At 37.9% G+C, this 16,090-nt stretch overlaps 1 protein-coding gene across 1 annotated transcript in view; it reads left to right on the top strand.

The window, feature by feature from the left end:
* The first annotated feature begins 3,128 nt into the window (after window positions 1-3,128).
* Window positions 3,129-16,090, top strand: part of NSD1 (nuclear receptor binding SET domain protein 1) — a 679,701-nt gene continuing 666,739 nt past the window's right edge. The window contains 3 exon segments of the mRNA XM_053719266.1: window positions 3,129-3,475; window positions 4,218-4,756; window positions 4,758-5,171. Coding sequence (XP_053575241.1) covers window positions 4,235-4,756; window positions 4,758-5,171 — 936 coding nt within the window. The 5' untranslated portion in view covers window positions 3,129-3,475; window positions 4,218-4,234.

The following is a 16,090-nucleotide window of genomic DNA, read 5'->3' on the forward strand; positions in this document are numbered from 1 at the left end:
ACTTAAAGGGATATGAAACCACCAATTTTTTGTTTCATGATTCATAAAGAGCATGCAATTTTAAGCAACTTTCTAATTTACTCCTATTATTATTTTTTCTTCGTTCTCTTGGTATCTTTATTTGAACAACAGTAATGTAAAGCTTAGGAGCCAGACAATTTTTGGTTTAGCACCTGGGAAGCACTTGCTGATTGGTGGCTAAATGTAGCCACCAATCAGCAAGCGCTACCCAGGGTCTGAACCAAAAAAATGGGCTGGCTTAAAAGCTTACATTTCTGCTTTTTAAAATAAAGATAGCAAAGAACAAAAAATTGACAATAGGAGTAAATTAGAAAGTTGCTTAAAATTGCATGCTCTATCTGAATCATTAAAGAAAAAAAATGGGTTTCATATCCCTTTAAACTTTACATTTATTTAATCAATATTTAAACAGCCAATGAAACTTTAAAAAATATATCTACACATTAGTCTCAGACTAATCTTTTCTTTTAATGCATCATTATGTCTAGCATCTATTCAGTGCTTAAAGGGGCAGTCAAGACCAGAATTGTTGTTGTTTAAAAAGATAGATAATCCCTTTATTACCCATTCCCCAGTTTTGCATAACCAACACAGTTATAATAATACACGTTTTACGTCTGAAATTACCTTGTATCTAAGCCTCTGCAAACTGCCCCCTTATTTCAGTTCTTTTGACAGACTTGCATTTCAGCCAATCAGTGCTCACTCCTAGGTAACCTCACATGCGTTAAATCAATGTTATCTTTATGAAACACATGAACTAGCCCTCTAGTGGAAACTATCAAAATTCCGATTAGAGGCAGCCTTCAATGTCTAAGAAATTAGCATATGAACCTCCTAGGTTTAGCTTTCAACTAAGAATACCAAGAAAACAAAGCAAATTTGGTTATAAAAGTAAATTGGAAAGTAGTTTAAAATGGCATGCCCTATCTAAATCATGAAAGATTTTTAGACTTGACTGTCCCTTTAAAGTGGGCTGCTCTACCATAAAATGTCCAGGCCTATTTTGGTCCCAGTCTGTCCATACAAAGCATAGAGAGACACATACTTATGTTCACCTGGCATACTCATAGGAATGTGCAAATACTGGCTAGAACTACATTGTTGTGTTACAATTAAGATGTTTTACTTTAAACAAAACCACAAATTTGTGTTGAAACATAAATGTGTAAAAACACAATTAAAAAGGGACAGTATACACCAATTTTTTTAAAAAAACTGTCAAGACTTTACAGGGTCAGGTTTTTTTTTTTGTTTGTTTTTTTGTTTACTGTCTCATAGTATAAATTGCCCAAGGAGCCTGTCCCCTTGTAAAAATCTGCGTATGTAAAACAAACATGAAATGTTTGCTAGTTTTATGTATACATTTGCATACTATTTTATCCGATTCTCCTGCATCGAATAATAAAATATGTATCTGATTTGGTGAGCAGACATTTTTTAATCCCCTTCAATTTACAGTAGCTTGAATGATTACATGTTGTGTGCACATTGTGTGCAATTTACATTTGGAGGTGTTTGGGTGAAAGCAGAGAATATTCCAATAATCTGTTTACTTGGTTGGTCTGAGGTAACTGAAATCTTTTCCCCTATCAAACGTTGGCATCTATGAATATCAATCTATCTATATTTTTTTGTATTTTTGATCATACTTTCTTATATTTGAACGTCACCTAGGTCAGTTGTGGAGAGTTGGCGCAATGTAGGCCCTCCATGGATGTGGCTATCACTAACTAAATGTGTAGGAAAGAACATCCATTTTCATACCCGGAAACCACGTTCTGAATTTTACTGCACAGTAGTGATGTGAACCGAACTTCCCATCTCTACTGCACAGAACACTTTCTTTCCACTCTATCAATATTGTTTGTGAGTGTATTATGAAGGCAAAAATTAATGCGTGGCTCTTTGATGCGGGGACACAGCAAACTTTATAGAAGGACGCATTAGATGAACATCTCCAGAGCGACCACACGGTTATAAAAAGTCCATTTGATACTGTATTACACAACTAAACCAAAGAACTGTATTTATTTTGTTAATATACTTATAGTCTATGGAATAGATGACTAATAGGAGTAAAAGAACACCAGAAAGGCTGAAACGCATTGATAACAATCGTTTGAATGCCTTATCATTTAAACAAAGTGACAGATTTACATTCTGGTGCATGCAAGTGCTTGATTTCTTTGACTAGACGAATTTGCTGTGTGCACGCGCTTTTTTCATTTGACTCGGCGGGTTTGCTATGCACGCGCACCCCGTCATAACAACAGCAAGCGAGGATGGTTTGGCCCTAAGTGTTTTGAAATTAAAGTGATCATGTAGCTCGCGCAAAGTAAAGGGGAGATTGTTTGAACCACTTACAATGCGGCCTCATTACGTGTATGACAACCAGTGTATGGACAAGGGACATCACGGGAAGTACCAATATTAGGGCCTGTGCTTAGGTGCATTTGTCATGAGTGCGTGAAGTACTGTTATCTGTTTATAAACCAAACAATACACGTTATTGCGTATATGTGTATAATGGTTCCTGATAAATAGTTGCCAGTAGTGTCCTCTGCAGGAGAGCAGTCGAAACGTATCACGTAGTCAGTGCATGTATGCAGATAATATAATCAAGTCCTGAACATTTTGCTTTACTACTTAGTAACTGGTATACAGTATTTTTACAACCCATTACAATGCAAAGGACACTGCACACGCCATTACTGAAAAGCCTGCACCTACACAAAGCTGCACTGACAGGACACTGTCTCAAACTGCGAATCCACCTATAAATATAATCAATTAGCTAAATAGGGGAAGGACAACAGACAGACCTCACAAGGACCAATATATACCTATATATTATAGGCACCCTTCATAGCCTGGCCGCACGTAGTGCAAATACTTGTGTAAGTGCTAAGGGGCCTAGCACCATACCTTAAAGGCCAGCCCATAACCTGACATTATACCCAATAGATACACCCTCCCCTCACCAATTTACCCAGTAGCCACCCTTCCCCTCGTATCACTATACTCCCAGCCCCCTACCCTATGCCTCGCAGGCCAGCCCCCTCCTGTAATGTGGATACCCTTCACCTCTGTCAGTATATCCCCATTGTCCTTTCTTTGCGTAAGGTTCCCTTAGCTGTATATACCCCACAAACAGCCTAAGTCCCCCCCCTCCCCAAGCACCAGCCTCCCCTCCCCCACGCAGGCTCCGCACGCCTCCAGTAGTAGAGTAAGGCTGCACTCCCCGCTGCGTGCTGTGCGGCTGGGGGAGGTAGTGCAGACCGCCGTGGGTTCCAGGCCTAGCGCTGTGTGATGAGGGGCAGGCGCACGATAAGGCCAGTGCAAACAGCTGCAAACTTTGCGCTCTCATCCATATTCAGCACTCTTCCTCCCCTGTATGCCTGGATCACCTCCTCACTACACCGCCGCACTGCACCGGCTGTCCACACACGGGGTGGGTATGACATATTCTCGGCATTTCTTATTTTGATCTTTTACATTTCTGTCTGCTTCCTTGTCACATCTGTTCAGGTTTTAGCTCTCCATGCTCTGTTCGCCGGCGATTTTCACATTTGTTTGCAAGTTAATTCATTTGGGGTGATGCATTATTTATCTGACAAGACTACATGCACACTTATGCATTTGTATTGACATTGTTAGCAGACGGGTGCTGCGATTTGAGAGACAAAGCCTGTTAGTCAATTAACCCCTTTGTTGCCGAAACAGCTATGCTAATGTAAAGTATTGATGCAGCTCAGGCTAATAATTTCTAAGTTTATTTTCGGATAGTATTAAAAATGATTTTGGAGGTGGGATTCGCAAGCATTTTATCCTTCGTATATCTCCCTCCTCCTTCCCACCCCTGGCTGCACGGTTGGGGAGGGACACACATACAATGTCTACAGCGGCAAAAGACAGACAAATGCCTGCAGCAGATGTAGGCCTCAGCCTGCTGCTACTGGCTGCCATTTTGGCCACAGGAAGGCAATAAACTAAAATACCTTATGGTTGGTATTTAGTGTATTGTACCTAGGTAATACTACTTAGGTTTGCAGTCTTTTTATTAAAAACACTTTCAGCCTGTATTACATATGCACCCTATTGTTCCATCAAGTAATTTCAGAATGTGAAGTTGTATTTTATCCAAATAATACCTTCTTTGCTATTGTCTTATTCTGTTTATGCACTATTTACAGGTTGATGCCTGCACAGGATGGAAGAAGTTTGTGAGCTAGCCAGGCATAGCAGTACCTCTGTTTTCTTTGACACCGCCAATCCAAATGCCCAAAGAAAAAGGTGCTCAGGAGAAGGAGGCTGTGATCCTCCAAAAGGGTATAGTAGTGTGCCACTGACCTCCACCCTGCAAAGTGGCACATCGGAATATGGGCAGGACTCTTCTTCCTACATTCCACTACGCAGGCTCCAGGATCTGGCCTCCATGATAAACATGGAAGGAGCTAATGGGTTGCAGGAAGCTGAAGGAAACCAGTCCCAACCAAATTCACAGTCCTTTTATTATAGTCCAACTGAACCAGACATCCATCATGCTGCTGGTAAGGATTCTGCACATCAATACTCCTCAGAACTACCTGTAAAATTATCCAAAAATGTAAGGAATGGAAATCGCTCCTTTGTTCCTTTTTATAATGTAGAAATGGAAGAACCTGATTTTAATATGGATCCATTAAACTATGACCTACGTGGTAATGGCTTTGATATGGACTTACCTGCATATGTTTCAACAGTCTCCTGCAAATAAGATAATAGAAGATTTTATGCCTGCTGGAGAAACCAGATCTAGAATAATCACTGCTTCTGAGTTTGGATCAGAAATAGAGAATTTGGTATCCCTTGATTGGACGGCCAACAGTAAACGTCAGTTGGAAAACAAACTTGAAACAAAAACAAATTTTTTATCAATGATTTCAGAGTCTGAAATTCCAAGTGTTGCAAATGACAGTAAGGATGTTATGTGGGATCAGCAAGGTGAACTTAATCATGGTGCTCCTTTACAAGTCGATAGCAAGATCAGTGGCCTTCGACCACTCATTGTTAATCATAAAAATGATGAACCTTTGTCCATGGAGGAGGAAAACAAAGCTATGGAAACACGTGAAGAACCATTACATGATTCATCTGAAATAAAACTTGTAAGCATATTTTCATATGATTTAACAAAATTGTAGGGAGGTATAGTGCAGAAGAATATTGATGGGGTGATCTTGTTATCCATGTATTGCCAGAGCAAATAATTTGGTTAATATAGCGAATTAGGTTTTCATTTTTTTATTTTTTATTTATTGGAATATGTCACATTCTCCTGTGTTGTCATAGCTGGCTATTTGCAAAGCTTCCAAGGAACGTTATTAATCTAGTACTTTGAACCCGATAATTTAGAAGTATTTAGTAAAATTGTAGTTTTATAATACTCTCTAATAAACCACATTTATAAAATCAATTATTTTTAAATTTAAAGATTGTCAAAAACAAAACATAGTAGTTGCCCACAGCCTTTCACAGGCATGCAGTAAATCACTGGGTTGGATCCCATTCCAGTAGTAAATTTTACAATTGGTAATAATTAAAAAAACACTTTTTTTTTTTTTATTGGATTATTTTGTGTAGTCCATACCATGTTTGCAAAAAATGCATCTTTTCAAAATTAGCACTGCTTTTAAAGGTTCAGTCAACACTAACATTTTTATTGATTAAAAAGATAGATAATCCCTTTTTATTACCCATTCAGTTTTTCACAGCCAACACTGTTATATTAATATACTTTTAACCTCTGTGATTACCTTGTATCCAAGCCTGTTTTGATAGCCTCCTATCACATGCTTTTTTATTAGTTTTTCACAAGAGACTGCTAATCCCTGTGGTCCATATAGATAACATTGTGCTCTCTCCCATGGAGTTGTGCACAACACTGCACTAATTTAATCTAGGAAGGAAACTTTTACCTCAGTTCAATCAGAGCTTGGCAGATTTTTTTTCTCTGCTTTTATAATAGGTTCAGGTGCATTTAACTGTCAGTGGCTGACAGTGATGTCCTTGTTCTACCATTCCAGCTCAGCTCCCATGTTTTGTGACTTTTGTGTGGGATTTGGTGGTTATCACATCTCCCAGACTGCAGTCTCTGTGGCAACCAGGGCCAGAACTTTTATTCCCTTTCCTCACAACACCTGTGTGGTGCCTGTTGGGAAGCATGACACACACACATGAAACAGAACACTGACCAGAACAAATTTAGCGGTCTAACGGGTCTAGACTGGAATCCTATTCAGGCTTATAGACATGAAACCCATTTTTTTTTCTTTTGATTTTAAAAGAGCATGCAATTTTAAACAATTGTCCAATTTATTTCTATTATCTAATTTGCTCCATTCTCTTGATATCCTTTGTTGTAAACAATATCTAAATATGTCCAGCAGCTGCTGATTGGTGGCTGCACATAAATGCCTTGTGTGGCTCACCCATGTGCATTGTATTTCTTCAACAAATGACATCTAAAGAATGAAGCAAATGAGATAATAGAAGTAAATTGGTATGTTGTTTAAAAATGTATTCTCTATCTGAATCGTTAACTAAATATTTTGGATTTCATGTCCCTTTTAAACTTGGCAGTGCGCATGTGTCTGGTCTTGGCATTTGTTTAGTGTGGTACTGACACACAAGTCTATGTATTAGTACCAGGTGAAATCTGATTTTATCCCTTGATTGTCAAACATGAAGCAGATAGTTAAAATACATATACATGCAGCATTATAAAGAGTGATACATTTTTGACATATAGTAGATTGGAGGTGTGAGAAGTTTAGAAAATGAGCTGTCAATCACATTCAGAGCTACCTACAAAGTGAGTCCTTTATATGTCCAGCAGTCGCTTATCGTAAGCCCACACAGGGAGATTTCATCTCATTCATTGGTGTACTGATATTGGAACGTGATTCTCGCTAGCAGCTGACATGGGGAGTCGTCACTCATAAAGTTAACATGGGGCTTGCAGTTGTCCCCATGGGGAGTTGTCACTCTACTACTACTACTACTACTCTACTCTACCACATAACAGTTAACAGGTTTAATTCTAGAATATGTAAGTCATCAATGGACTGTTATTGTTGCTGCAAACAATTTATAATAACACGCTTCAAATTCACCCCTAAGGACTGGACAAGTCCGGCAGCCATTGCAAAACTGCCAACGATGACAAACATAATAGATTTTTTTTTTTTTTTTTTTACTGTACTGTAAAAATCATTGCTCCCTTTATGAAAAGGTACAACGGTGTAATCGGGAGGCCAAGGATTCCAATCCAGGAAGTCTGTTTTTAGTGTAGACTGTCCCTTTAATATTGCTGGGCATGTAGTGATTATTCAGAAGCTGGAGTCACTCCTTATACCTTAAAGGGACATTATACACTCATTTTTTTCTTTGCATAAATGTTTTGTAGATGATCTATTTATATAGCCCATAAAGTTTTTTTTTAAAATAAATGTATAGTTTTTGCTTATTTTTAAATAACATTGCTCTGATTTTCAGACTCCTAACCAAGCCCAAAAGTTTTATGTGAATACTGTCCGCTACCTTCTCCAGCTTGCTCCTGTTTGTGTAAAGGATCTTTTCATACGCAAAAGAAGGGGGAGGGGGGAGTGTCTTATTTGCCACTTGCAGTGGGCTTTCCATCTACCTTTTCAACGGAGCCAAACTGACAGCTTCTAAGTAAGTTTTTAAACAGTTTTATACTGGATTTTTATATCCGTATCTGTGCATCTTATTCTTTATAGTAGTGTCTATTACATGCAGTTATATGAAAATGAATGTATACTGTCCCTTTAAATCTCCCCAATGCTGGGTTTTAAGCCATACACAATTGGTCTCTGTGTCTCCTTATATGAGGCTATCCAAAGTATTTACTTTGAAAAGCTATATGTAGCTGCTTCAAAGTTAAAGGGACAGTATACACCAATTTTCATATAACTGCATGTAATAGACACTACTATAAAGAATAATATGCACAGATACTGATATAAAAATCCTGTATAAACCGTTTAAAAACTTACTTAGAAGCCCCCAGTTTAGCTCTGTTAAAAAGGTAGCTAGAACACCCACTTTAAGTGGCAAAACAGACACCCTCCCTCGCTCCCCCTTCCTGTGCATATGAAAATACTCTTTACACAAATAGAAACAAGCTGGAGTAGTTATACCTCAGTATTTTCCGAAAACTTTGGGGCTGGGTTAGAAGTCTTAAAATCAGAGCAATGTTATTTTACATAAGCAAAACTGTAAAACATTTAAAAAACAAACAAACAAACCTGTATGGGCTATATAAATGGATCATCTACAAAACATTTATGCAAAGAAAAATAGTGTATAATGTTCCTTTTTAAATGGACACTCAAGTCAAAAGTAAACTTTCATGATTCAGATAAAGCATGGAATTTTAAGCAACTTTCCAATTTACTTCTATTAAAGGGACACTCAAGTCAAAATAAACTTTTATGATTTTGATAGAGCTTGCAGTTGTAAGATATATTCCAATTTTCTTCCATTATCAAATGTTGCACAGTCTTTTTATATACACATTTTCTGGGGAGCACGCACAAGCTCACGCTCACAGGGTATACATATACTAACTAGTCTGTGATTGACTGAAGTCTTTCACATGATACAGGGGGCTGGAAAATGGGAGAAAAAAAATGTCAGGAAAAAAAAACTACTGCTTATTTGAAATTCAGAGTAAGTGCTGTTGCCTTATCTTTTGATTGTGTACTTGTTCATTATGCGATTCTACTGCATTGAGTGTTCCTTTTAACAAAATTGAATTATGTTTACTTTTTGAGTCACCAGCTCCTACTGAGCATGTGCAAGAATTCACAGAATATATTTATATGCATTTGTGATTGACTGGTGGCTGTCACATGATGCAACGGCAGAAGAAATAGACATAACTTTTACATTTGTCAGAAAAAAATCTACTACTCATTTGAAGTTCAGACTAAGTGCTTTTGCATTGTCTAGTTATCATGCATTTGTTTATGCAAATCTACTGTATTTACTGGCCCTTTAACCCTTTCCTTCCGATGTAAACAATTTTTGAAATCTCTCGATCGTGCAAATGATCACGAGATTTCAATGATTGGATCGCTTCAGGGGTGGCGTCCCTATGATGCTAGGCATGCCCTCCAGACCGCTATCAGGGAAGTGCCAGTGGCTTCAGGAAAGCAACTTGGTTAGGACGTTGTATTCCGTCTATCGGCGTTAAAGCCCAGATAAATTTGGACGGAATACAACGCCGTAACGGCGTTAAAAGGTTAAAACATTTGGTTACCTCTGTTGTCCCAAATTTTCAACATTAACCCCTGAAAAGCTAATTGTAAAAATAGAAGAAAAAAAAATCATGCCTTTGCATGACAAGACCTAAGAATTTTTTTTTATTATTATTTTTTACTAAATGGGACTAGACAGCGTTAGGAACATGCATTTATTGTAAGAAGGATTTTCTGTGAAATAGTTTAAAGTTTTGCTGATTTTTATCAAAAAATATTTACTTCTAATAAATGTCCTTCAGTTGCTTATTTGTGTTGAAAAACTTAGGTATACAAATTTCCACTAGTCGTGGATGAGTAAGAAATTCCAGGCCTATCTTGCCTAGAAACTTTTTTTCGTCTGAAATAGTTACTTTTCTCCCCGGACTAGTAAACTATAGTGATATTTTAACCCCTGTGTACAATTCTAAATTCAGAGACCACAGTGCGTTGAAATATTGTCTCCTATGTACCCCATGGAAAATGTTGCAATACACTCAGATTTGCGTTGTGTTCCATACAGTGAATTTTTGCAATATGGGGGTATTTCTGCAGTTTTAAGTTAATTTAAAAAAAAAAAAAAAAAAGCTATGTTGTGTGGGTAACTCGGAGAAAAGGTACTTAAACTATTGTTTAACCCTTCGCTACAGGGAATTTCATTGAAAAACATACCCAAAATACTGGTGAATTATTAACATTCTTGCTATCACTCCATTTTTTAAACAAAACTAGAGTTTTTTTTATTTTTTTTTGAGATTTTTGATAAAGCATACAAATAATTAAATGACAAGATGTGTACAATACAGTAGGGTTATCAATTGTTATAAGAGGATCAACAGAAAACAACGTGTTCACATCCAATCATAAAAGTAAGATATTTAGTATGGGTATGCTATTTGAATAAATACTTTTCTGAATAATACTAGGGGCTTCTTTTGGACCTCCATGTCTTGTAAAGTTGTAATAAGGGTAGAAAGTGCTTTAAATAAAAGGAGACCACTCTTGAGTCTCAAATTGAAAACCTCAGTTTTATAGATATGGTGATCGGGAATAGGACACAATTTTGGACCTGGGGTGCACCAAGAGGATATAATCAACAAAAAAAAGCATACTAGAATATACTCTCTAACAGTACAATGACAGAATATCTTAATTTCTTAGGACCAGCTTCTATTAGAAAAGTAAAGGAAATAAACTAGGACCCCAACCTTCAATGGAGAACTGTAGAATTTAAAACTTTAATTCTGTTTCTATTATAGTGTACCTTCATGAGACTCCAAGACAGTCCACCCGGAAATGAAATATGATATGAGTTCCTTATACATTTGCTGTGCTGCTACTTTTTTTTTTTTTTCCCCCTATCACTGATTAATTATAACCCCTCAGTCTCGGCTACTGACAGAGGGGCAGGCACCAATGTTTACTAAGGAAATAGAATTGTGTAAATTTTGATATCTATTGTGGATGTTTTTACTAGGATGACTTGAGATCAACATAATTAAAGGACCAGGTAAACACAGCAGATTTGCATAATCAACAAATGCAAGATAGCAAGACAATTTAATAGCATTTACTCTGAATTTCAAATGAGTAGTAGATTCTTTTCACATTTCAAAGTTATGTATATTTCCACTCCTCCTGTACCATGTGATAGCAATCAGCCAATCACAAATGCATATACGTATAGTCTCTTGCACATGCTCAGTAGGAGCTGGTGACTCGAAAAAGTGTAAATATAAAAGACTGTGCACAGTTTTTTTAATGGAAGTAAATTGGAAAGTTGTTTTAAAATTACATTCTGTATCTGAATCATGAAAATTTAATAAAACCTGAGTGCCCCTTTAAGTTTTAATGAAGATGTCTCCCAATAGAACCTTAGCTTATTCTGAAAAGTAGTTTAATAGGTAATAGAGCAGTCACAAATATAGTTCTTAAACACAAAAAGACAAGTATTGCATCTATATGTGAAAGACTCTAGGGCAGAGCTTTCCAAACTTTTTATGTTGGTGACACACTTTTTAGGACCTACATCATTTCGCGACACAGTAATTCAGTTGTACTAGCAAACAGGAGGTTAAACTAACTTGTTTTAAGAGATACGGGCACATACATAAATGATATAATAACAAAATGTATTTACAAGTAACAGTATGTATGTGCACGAATTAAAAAAATGTTTAATAACACCAATAGCTACTTACTATTTTAATGGGATGTATGAGGTTGATGGATGAACACAATTTCTAAATATTTGGTGGAATATTAGATAAAGACACTCACATTTCATCATCAAGCATTTTTAAGCTTCCCCTTCCTATCCATATATCAAGAGCAGCAATGCACTACTGGGAGCTAGCTGCAAAAAAAACCAACACTTTGACTTCTGACTTCAGCTCAGCGTTTAAGCTGCTGCCCTCAGAGCTCTGCGAGTCCGACTGACTACTGCCCGCGCTGCAAACACACTGCTGTCCCACTCACTGACTACACGTGCAGTCACGAGCCGATTGAGGAGACTACACGTGCAGTCAGGAGCCAATGTGCCGCCAATGGGAATAGTTTCAGTTCCCACTGAGCTGCGCCAATAGGTTAAGATGATCTGTGACCCATTAGGTATTAATCACGTGTCATCCACATAATATGCGTAGCAGGAAGGCGGAAAGTCAGAAACCAAAAAAAATTGTTGAAAAAAATTAAATTTAAAAACATTTGTGCTGAAGCAGGGACACACCTACACACTGCCGCCGACACACTAGTGTGTCCCGACACAGTTTGGAAAGCACTGCTCTAGGGACTATCATTAACTGATATCACCTGGTCCCTTTAGTTTACAATCTGCATGAAGGCTATTTCAACCATTGCCCCCCACCTCCTCACTGATACTATGATAGTTGAGGATTAGGTTGAGGATTAGGTTGGTCGAGGTTTTAATAAAAAATTTTTTAGAGTAAGACCATACTTTAAGCTGGTGTAGGGACCTAGAGCAATAAAATATCAGTCACTTGTGCATGCCTACAATACAGAGAAATGAAGCGTCACAACTATCTTTGAGCCAATCGCTGTCCTGTGGTGTGAGTCCATAATGGACTGTCAAATCAGGAAACTGAGCAGAAAAAAAATAAAATGTCTGCCGATGAGGCGGATATCTTGGTTGCCATTTCAGTTGAGCCGTATTCTAATCCAAACGTTTCTGCTGTAAGCTATTTGGCGGTTTAAATTTGTCCTTTATGCTCACACTTGTCACTTTTTTTGCCATGGACAATAATATTCACTGAGTATTCAAAGGATCCGTCCGGGACCGTTGTAAGCTCTCTCTCGGATCTTGAGTTCTGTTCTGTATTATGTGTCTCAGTACCGGGGGGGGGATATCAAGGGTTCTTATTATAGTTTCAAAAATGGCTAAGTGAGTGGCATAATTTGACTCAGCAGATCTTTAGGGTGTTTCAGATATCGGTAGAATTCCAAGATTATATTTTAAGATCTTGATAATCGGCGATTATCTGTAATGCTTCGGCAGCACCAAACAGCCACCTGTTTTTATTTTTACCTATCAAAGGTATGTATGTATAATTTTTTTTTTTTTTTTTTTTATTTTGACAACCCAATGTATTGATCTTGGCCCGTTTTGGTATATTTTATGCCACTGTTTCACCGCCAAATGCAATCATATATTGTAAATAAATAAATAAAAAATCGCAACATTTTTCACAAACTTTGGGTTTCTCACTGTATTTATATGCCACTTGTGCAGTTATCACACAAGAGGTTGTAAAAGCTTCTCTGGGATCTCCTTTGTTCAGAAATAGCAGACATGCATCTCTTTTTGCCATTGTTTTTTGGTAATTAGGAGGCCGCTAATTGCAGCTAGGCACTAAACTTCAAAAATTCCTGATAGTGAAGGGGTTCATTAGCTAGCTGGCAAAGGTTGTAGTATTCTGTGTACAAATTACCCTCCCCCCTCCCCCCCCAGCAAAACTCCCCACCACAATCTTAGGTACTTGCAGGCAGTCTACCAGTATCAGAGTTTAGGGCTTTTTTTTATTTTTATTTGGATTTATGTATTTTCTGCATAAATCCTCCCACCTCCCTGATCCCTCCTGAACAGCTCTATAACCTCCCCCCTCAAAATGGTGTCTGCACATTTAGTACCCAATGTGCGTTTGTGTTTTCTAAATTTTATTTTTTATGTAGTGCAGAGGTCCCGTCCCTCCAGCACCCTTCCAAACATTGTTTTCTGTAGCATAGGGCCCCTCCACCGCTGTGCCACCCACCCGACTCCCTCCCACCGGCACATACAGAGATAATTATAGACAGTGACACAGACGGTTTCACTGTTTGTAATGATCTGGCAATCTGCACTCATATGGTAAAGGAGTACCGATCGTGCTCTTTTACAATTTGAAGGCAGATGCCTGCAGCCCAGGAAGAACAGCTCTCTGCTGTCACTTGACAATAGAGACTACAGGGGCTGCCTGAAGCTTGGACATAGATGTACAATGGTATATGTGCCTCATGGACGTAGATCTATGTCTGATTGGCTGAAGGGGTTAAAGGGACAGTTCACCCAAACATTTTCTCCCCATTTAAATTGTTTCCCAATGATCCATTTTACCTGCTTGAGTGTATTCAATTGTTTACAAGTAGCTCCTTTACCCCTATTTTACCCCCTTTTTAATAACATCCTTTACCCCTTTTTAATAACAGATTTAGCTTTGTGTATCCCAACCTATACTGGAGTCTCGGCTATTGAATAGCCTAAGTAAACACAGCAGCAGAAGAAATTAAACTCACAGTGGGGTGCAGGATAGTTAAAGGGACAGTTTACTCCAAACACTTCTCCCCTTTAATTTGTTCCCAATGATCCACTTTACCTGCTGGAGTGGTATTAAATTGTTTATGTATTTCCATTATCCTTTATATTGGCATTTTAATTAGTTTATTTAGCCTGTGGATCCCCACCTATTCTAAAAGTTTTTGGCCTTGAGGCCAAGCTGTGTTAACACAGCCAGTTGAATAAATTACACTCCCAGTGGGTTATAGAAGAGATACGGTAATACAATGCTAATTTTCCATTGTTCTGGCAAGTATTGGTAATTGGTTTATGGACAGATAATAAGATAAAGAAGCAGGTATATGTACACAATGTGATAAAGTAATGAGATCTGATTATACATACAAGCTCAACCCATTTTATTAGGCTGTGGCTTCAAAACACAAAATCAGCTAATTCATATACACAAATAAGCCTTAAAAAAACAAATCTCATACATTTTTATTACTCTGCAGCTGGTAAAAAAAGTAATTGGAAACATTCAGGAAAAAAACTATTTTATAGTATACTGTCCCTTTAAAGTGAAGGTAAAGTTTTCAGAGTTGGAACACATCAAAGCATGTCTTAATCCTTAGATAAGTTAATCGCTAACTTCTTTTCTCTATATAATTTTATATTTTGCAAAATATAAAGATTTATAACTCCCTACCGTTTCTATTATTGACTCCTCCCAAACCCTATTTCCTGCTTTTCTGATTTTTGACGTATGGAGCGGTCCCACCCGCTCTATACGTCTCTCTAAAGCGCGTTCACGACATCCCTCTCCACCGCGCATGCGCTAACCGGCAAACCCCTTCTGAATTGCGCAAAATCAAACTACTTAAAACAACAGTTCAAACCAGCTCCATAGCCCTGTGCCCCCTTACCCACACTTCCGACACAAACAGCGATATCTGTTTACTTCATGTGTCCGTGGTATCTCTACGAGGCTGACGTCCCTGTAAAGCTGAAACTCTACTCCTCCTCTTTTTGGGGTGTGTGTCCGTCTTGGCCAATCTCTAGTCAATGCGGCAACGGATCCTGATCCAATCACATTGCAGGATACGGTTTCATCGGGCGGCTCAGCTGATTCCAGGCAGGTACACAAAGAAAATGTTAGCCGATAAAGGATATATTAAAACTCAGTCTTTATTAGCATCTTTAAAATTGCACAGTCCTTTGTATTACTGCAACAGAGTAAAGAAATCACACAGGCGTAGCACAGAACGGTTAAGTGTTTCGGGCTTTCGGCTTAAAACAGCCGTAGTCCATAGCCTGATTTCTTTACTCTGTTGCAGGTACTCCAAAGACTGTTGAATTTAAAGATGCTAAGAAAAGACTGAGTTTAAATATATCCTTTATCTTGCGAACATTTCTTTGTGTACCTGCTTTGAATCAGCTGAGCCGCCAGATGAAACCGGGGTAAAAGTAAATTCCTCACCGCTTGTAGCGTATTGTCTGTACTCTGTAGGAAGCCTAGTTCTTGTTATTTTTCCAAGATAAACAGTACGCCTATGCGCGAATCTGGAGCGTGCATGGAGTCAAACATGAGTAAAGAAAAAATATAGCGCATGCGCATATGTTAAAGGAGGCGAATGACGTTGTTTGAACGGCCGCCTAACGGCCAGATTTTTAATAGGCAAACAAACAACGTGATCCACACAGGAAAAAAAAAATAAAATCCGGGTTGAATTTGCAGACCATCAAACTGTGAGTAAAAAAGGGCATAACTTTTTTTACACTCATAATTAAAAAAATTGATGAATTAAACTCATATTTATTTTGAGGGAAAGCATATTATTCCGGATAGAGATGAAGGGTAACTTTACCTTCACTTTAAGTAATAAAATGTTAATTTTCCATTGTTCTCCTCTATGTATGAGCTTTAGTTTTCCAGACAAATAAGATAAGGAAGCAAGTTGTGTGACACAAAGTGATAAACATAATGAGATCTGAT

This window comes from Bombina bombina, chromosome 6 (assembly GCF_027579735.1).
Source record: "Bombina bombina isolate aBomBom1 chromosome 6, aBomBom1.pri, whole genome shotgun sequence".
Taxonomy (NCBI): domain Eukaryota; kingdom Metazoa; phylum Chordata; class Amphibia; order Anura; family Bombinatoridae; genus Bombina; species Bombina bombina.